This window comes from Perognathus longimembris, chromosome 5, assembly GCF_023159225.1.
Source record: "Perognathus longimembris pacificus isolate PPM17 chromosome 5, ASM2315922v1, whole genome shotgun sequence".
Taxonomy (NCBI): domain Eukaryota; kingdom Metazoa; phylum Chordata; class Mammalia; order Rodentia; family Heteromyidae; genus Perognathus; species Perognathus longimembris.
In genome coordinates, this window is record NC_063165.1 from 5,456,863 (window position 1) to 5,462,862 (window position 6,000).

General features: G+C 45.7%; 1 protein-coding gene across 2 annotated transcripts in view; it reads right to left on the minus strand.

Annotated features, from left to right (window-relative positions):
- Nucleotides 1-5,524, minus strand: part of Dop1b (DOP1 leucine zipper like protein B) — a 79,826-nt gene extending 74,302 nt beyond the window's left edge. For both annotated transcript variants that reach the window (XR_007210953.1, XM_048346246.1), the window contains exon 1: nucleotides 5,366-5,524. Coding sequence is in view for 1 of the 2 variants with exons in the window: in XM_048346246.1 (XP_048202203.1) it covers nucleotides 5,366-5,503 (138 nt within the window). In the remaining variant the exon portion in view is untranslated. The remainder of the gene's footprint in view (nucleotides 1-5,365) is intronic.
- Between the last annotated feature and the right edge of the window lie 476 nt (nucleotides 5,525-6,000).

Sequence of the window (6,000 nt, forward strand, 5' to 3'; positions counted from 1 at the left end):
AGCACTCTACCAGTAAGTCACATTCCCATTCCCCTCTGCCCGCCCCCTCTATTTGCCAGATCTAGGACTTGAATCCAAGAGCTAGACACTATCTGTGAGAATTTTTACCCAATGCTAGTGTTCTACCACTTGAGCCACAGCTCCACTTCTGACCTATTAGTTGTTAACTGGAGATAAGGGCTTCTCAGACTTTCCTGCCTGGGCTGGCTTCTAACTAGGATCTTCAGATCTCAACCTTATGAGTAGCTAGAATTACAAGTGTGAGCCACTGGTACCCAGCAAGCACCAGTCCCTAAGTTAAAGCTCTAGTGCTGTTAAAATTTAGAACTATAGGCCAGGCTCTGGTGGCTCACATCTGTAATCCTAGCTACTCAGAAGGGTGAGACATGAGGATCGCAATCATCCTGTGTGTGTACATTTCCCACATCATTAGGATTCAAGCCAAAATTATGCCAGGTCCATGTGGTACTCAGGGCTCATGTGCTTCAAGAGGATACTTGGAGCCAATTGCCAGTGGCTCAGGTCTGTGATGCTAGCATAAGAGGCTGAGATCTGAGGATCGCTGATTTGAAGTCAGCCAGGCAGGAAGGTCTGTGAGACACTTATCTACCATTAACCACCAAAAAGCCAGAGGTGGAATGGTGGCTCAAGTGATAAAAGTGTTAGCCTTCAGCAAAAGAGCTCAGGATCAGTGCCCGGGCCCTGAGTTCAAGCCCTGGGACTGCACAAAATGAAAACAAAACCCAAAAAACCCAAAATGGTGTGAGGCACAGCTCAGGGATAGAGCACATCCCTTACAGGGCTTAATCCTCAGAACAAAATGAAGACAAAACATTTCCCAACCCCCCCACTCTCCCCCCAAACAACCCGTACAGTATGGTACTAACATTGGTACAGACATTCCGAGCAATGAAAATCAAACAGGAGTCCAAACCATACCACTATGATCACTTGATTATCCACATGGGTCCCAGGACCACTCAACAGGAAAAGAACAGCCTGTGCCAGAACAACTGGATCTCCGTGTGCGACGGAGTGAAGATGGGCTCCCTTTCCCCCACACGGACAAAAATCAACTCAAAGTGGATCCAATACCTACGTTTAGTGTGAAAACAAAGTCTTTATGATCTTGCATTTGGCAGCCATTGTTTGTAGACAACACCAACAACTGTGGCTGTTCTTAAAATGAAAATCACAAAAATAATATAGTTGGGCTTCAAAATAAAAAATTTTGTGTAAAGGACACTCTATCAAAAAAGCTACACAAGCAGGGCGCTGGCAGATCATGCCTATAATCCTAGGTGCTCAAGAGGCTGAGAGGAAGGATCACGGTTCAAAGCCAGCCCAAGGAAGAAAGTCTATGAGACTCTTATCTCTAATAAACCACTCAAAAAGCTAGAAGCGGAGTGATGGCTCAAGTGGGAGAACACTAGTTGAGCAAAAAAAGACCTCAGGGACAGCACCCAGACCCTGAGTTCAAGCCCTATCTCTCTCTCTCTCACACACACACACACACACACACACACACACACACACACCCCAAAATCTGGGCACAGTGGCACATGCTGGCTTCAGAAAACCAATACACAAAAAAGTGAGATGACAACCTAAAGACTGGGGAAAACGCCAAGCGCTGGTGGCTCATGCCTGTAACTCCACCCTACTCAGGAGAGGCTGAGATCTGAGGATTGTGGTTCAAAGCCAGCTCAGGCAGGAAAGTCCATGACTCTCTTATCTCTAATTAACCACTAGAAAACCAGAAGTGGCACTATGGCTCAAGTAGTAGAAGGTTAGCCTTGAGCTGAAGAGCTCAGGGACGGCACCCGGGCCCACAGTTTAAGCCCCATGACCAACAACAACAACAAAAAAAGGTAGCTGGGAATATGGCCTAGTGGTAGAGTGCTTGCCTCACATACATGAAGCCCTGGGTTCAATTCCTCAGCATCACATATACAGAAAAAGCTAGAAGTAGTGCTATGGCTCAAGTGGCAGAGTGCTAGCCTTGAGCAAAAAAAGAAGCCAGGGACAGTGCTCAGGCCCTGAGTTCAAGCCCAGGACTGGCAAAAAAAAAAAATCTGTGGAAAAAAAAAGGTCCCTGGATTCGATTCTTTACTACCACATAAGCTGGGAAGTGGCACTGTGGCTCAAGTGGCAAAGTGCTAGACTTGAGCAAAAGAAGCTCAGGGACAGTCGCTAGGCCCTGAGTTCAAGCCCCAGACCAGGTAAAAAAACAAAAACAGACAAAAAAAAGTCTTAAGAAAGAACTTTCATGAAGGGCAACAAAAAGATAAAACAGCCCAGTTTCAAAATGACCAAAGTACCTGAATAGACACTTATTCAAAAGAGAGATAAGCCAGGTATTAATTACACAACTGTTAATCCTAACTAGTTATTAGTCTGAGATCAGAGAATCTCAGTTCCAAGCCAACCGGGCAGACAAATACAGGAAACCCTTATCTCCAATTAACCAACCAATTAAGCCAGAGATGCAGCTGCAGCTGAAGTGGTTAAAGCAGCAGCTTTCAGGGAGAAAACTAAGTCAGAGCTTGAGGTCCTGAGTTCAAGCCCAAGTACTAGCACCAGAACTAAAGGAAAAAAAATACACACATGGCCTATACACACAGATACCTCCAATTATTAGTCACTGGGAAACACAAATCAAAACCACAGTGATGAATTACTTTATCGAAAAACCTGAAAATAAGCCTCACTGACGATGGGTAGAAATTGCTGGTAGGCGTGTAAGAGGGTACGTGATGACAGGTAAAGCAGTTTGGTCATTTTTCACTAAGTAAACACAGAGCTTCCAGGTGACCTCGCAATTCCACCTCTAAGTATACACGTGAAAAAAGTGAGGTATGGGGTTGAGGATGCAGCTCAGTGGTACCTGGCACACACAAGGTTCAACTCCTAGCACTGGAAAAAAAAAAGTAGCAACTGTTCAGACAAAAATGTATACAGGAATATTCATAGCATCACCATTCACCAACAGTCAAAAGGTAGAAACCTAAAAGTCTGTCCACTGATGAATAGATAAATAAAATGTGGTCCGCCCATACAATGGAATACCATTGAGCCTTTGAAAGATAAATTCTCACACATGCTACATGGATGTGCTTTGAGAAGTTTAGGCTAGGTGAAATCAGCCAATCACAAAAGGCTGTGTATTCTACAGTGCATTAACATGAAGTATACACGGAGATAGAGAATGGAGTGGGGGCTTCTGAGGGCTGGAGAGGGAAGAATGGCGGAGAGGACTATTTCACTGGAATAAAGTTTCCTTTGGGGGTAAGGAAAACGTTCTGAAACTAGGAAGTGAGGATCATTACCTTCTGCAAATGAAGTAAAAGTCTCTCAACTGTACACTTTAAAAGGTATAAGTGGTGAGTTTTAGCTCAAGAAAAAAGGCAAAAAAAGAAATGTTCATTACTTTCCCCTCTCCACCCAAAAAATGTCCACTGTCCATAGACTCCAGGTAAGCAGATACTGAACGGGTGAAATGGCCAGAACTTGAACTCGCCTCAGTCACATTGTGTGGCTTCTCCATGTCCCCTAAATAAGCAGCCTGCCTTCAAGAAAGTCCATAAACACTACCTCCAGCTTCACACCTCCTCAGCTGGAGTTGCACAACCAAAGAATTCTCAAGCTCTTCTTTCCTCTCTAAAAAGAAGACCCCCAGAAGTACATATTTGTGCACAACAGCCAGCTCTCGGCCTCCGTAATTACGTGTTGTAAAATGCCTTGCAAGGGACCAGCAGTTTCTTGCCTGAGCTGTAACCACTGCTATCTTCACTGAGCCCGACAGCCACCTGTCAGGGCTGACAGCCACCTTCTGGCCATCAGCACTGGACTCTGCCAGGAAAGGCTCACCCTGATGGGCAGAGGAAAGGGAACTCTGTCCTGGCTGAGGTTTGTTAAGTGTCCCCAGTGTGTCTGACCTGGGAGTCCCCTCCTGCAGAAGAGAGCAGGGCCCCTCCTAAACCCCACCTGGCAGTCATGTTCCAAACTCAAGTCCTCACCAGACAGCCGTGAAGATGGATACAACCTTAAGCCCAGATGTTCTCTCTACCTATATGCCCCGACAGTCAGCGGAGTGCTTGAGAGTGCTTGTGTCGTCCACCCTTTTGGCAAGATGGGAGACTACCGTGGTCCCATCCATCATCCAGCTTGAGAGCTCTGAGTCAAGCCTGCAGCAGACTTGTTGGGATCTTTCCCAGGCTCCACCCATTTTCTCACTCAAACACATACGTGTGTGCACATAGGCGTATGTACATACAACAAGGAAGACTTGATTAAACAGGAAGGATTGATTAAACAGACTGGTTTCGAGTGGGGCTTTAACTCAGAGCCTGCGAGCTATCCCTTAGCTTACTCCAGGCTGATGCTATCTATACTCTTGAACCACATCTCCACTTCTGGGGAGTTTTTTTGGTGGTTAACTAGAGATAAGAGTATCACTGATTTTCCTCCCTGTTGCTGGCTTCCATCTGTGCATATCTCAACCCCAGTGGCTAGGATAACAGGCCTAAGCCACCAGCACCCAGCCCCAGCCTTGTTTTCTTTTAGTTTACAGTTTTGTTTTTTTTGTTGTTGTTGTTGACCCAGTCTTGGGGCTTGAACTAAGGGCCTAGGCACTAACGATGAGCTGCTTTTACTTAAAGCTTGAGCTCTACTGCTTGAGCCACAGCTCCATTTCCAGCTTTCTGTGGGTAGGTTAGTAGAGGTAAGAGTTTCATAGACTTTCATTTCCTGCTTGGACTGGCTTCCAACCATGATCCTCAGATCTCAGCCTCCTGAGTAGCTATGATTATAGGCGTGAGCCACTGGCACCTGGCTGGTTCACTTTTTCGCTAGGGTCTTGTGCTTTTGCCTGGGCTGGCCTCAAAGCAGTGAACCTCAGACCTCCATCTCCTGAGTAGCCAGGATCGTAGGTGTGCAGTGCCACACCCAGCCTGCTTTAGAGATAGGGTCTGGGTAGAGATAGGGTCTAGCTTTGGTCTGGGGGAGCCTCAAACCATGATTTTCCTGCCTCTTCCTCTTGTAGCTGGGGTTACAGAGCTGCTATTTCATGCTTTATTATTTTTGGAATTGTAAACTGGCAGCAAAGGGGAGGAAAAAAAGCAGGGGAAGGAAAAAATGGAGTGACAATCCATGTAGACAAAACACTGCTAAGACAAAGACTGTGCAACCATATCAACACTGTAAGTCACCCTATGCTCAGAAAACACTGGAAGGAGGTTTGCACACCCTAAGCTGGGTCGCAGGATCACAGGTGGCTTTTTCTTCCTTTATCTTCGAATTGTAACAATAAAAAGACAGGCATGTCCTCACCTCCACGCAGCCCACACAGTGTCCACCCGCTTACCTTGTTGAGCTTGCCAAGAGAAGAGATGAGATCTGCCCATTCACTTGAGGACTCAAAGTTTCTCAAAGCCTTCTCAATCACCGAAGAGTAACTCCGGTATCTGTAATCATTTAACAGCTCCTGCTCTTCTGGATCCATCTTACATTCTCACCAGGAAGAAAGTCTATTCTATAAGCAAAGGAAAAAAAAATACCAATGAGGAAGCTACTGGATGATGGGAATCCTTCCTGATCCAGAGCTAGAAAAGACACGTGTCTACAAATGTGCTCTGCACACACTCACCGGACAATCCAGTTCAAATATTTAGCAAGGCTTCTGCCCCAGGCACTATGGCAAATAAAAGATAAAGAGTTCCGGTCCTTGTGGATTCAGAGGAAGACAAATGTATGGAGAGAAAGAAGCAAGGATGACACCAGGTCCTACACCTAACTGATAAAGTTAATTCTAGAAGTGACACATGCAAAGAAGTTAGACGGGGCTTCTCCCACACACAGCATTTCTTTACTTATTATTAATAATTATTAATCAGTTGTAAGGCTTGAACTCAGGGCCTGGGTACTGTCTCTAAGCTCTTTTTTCTTTTTTTTTTTTTGCCAGTCCTGGGGCTTGAACTCAGGGCCTGAGCACTGTCCCTG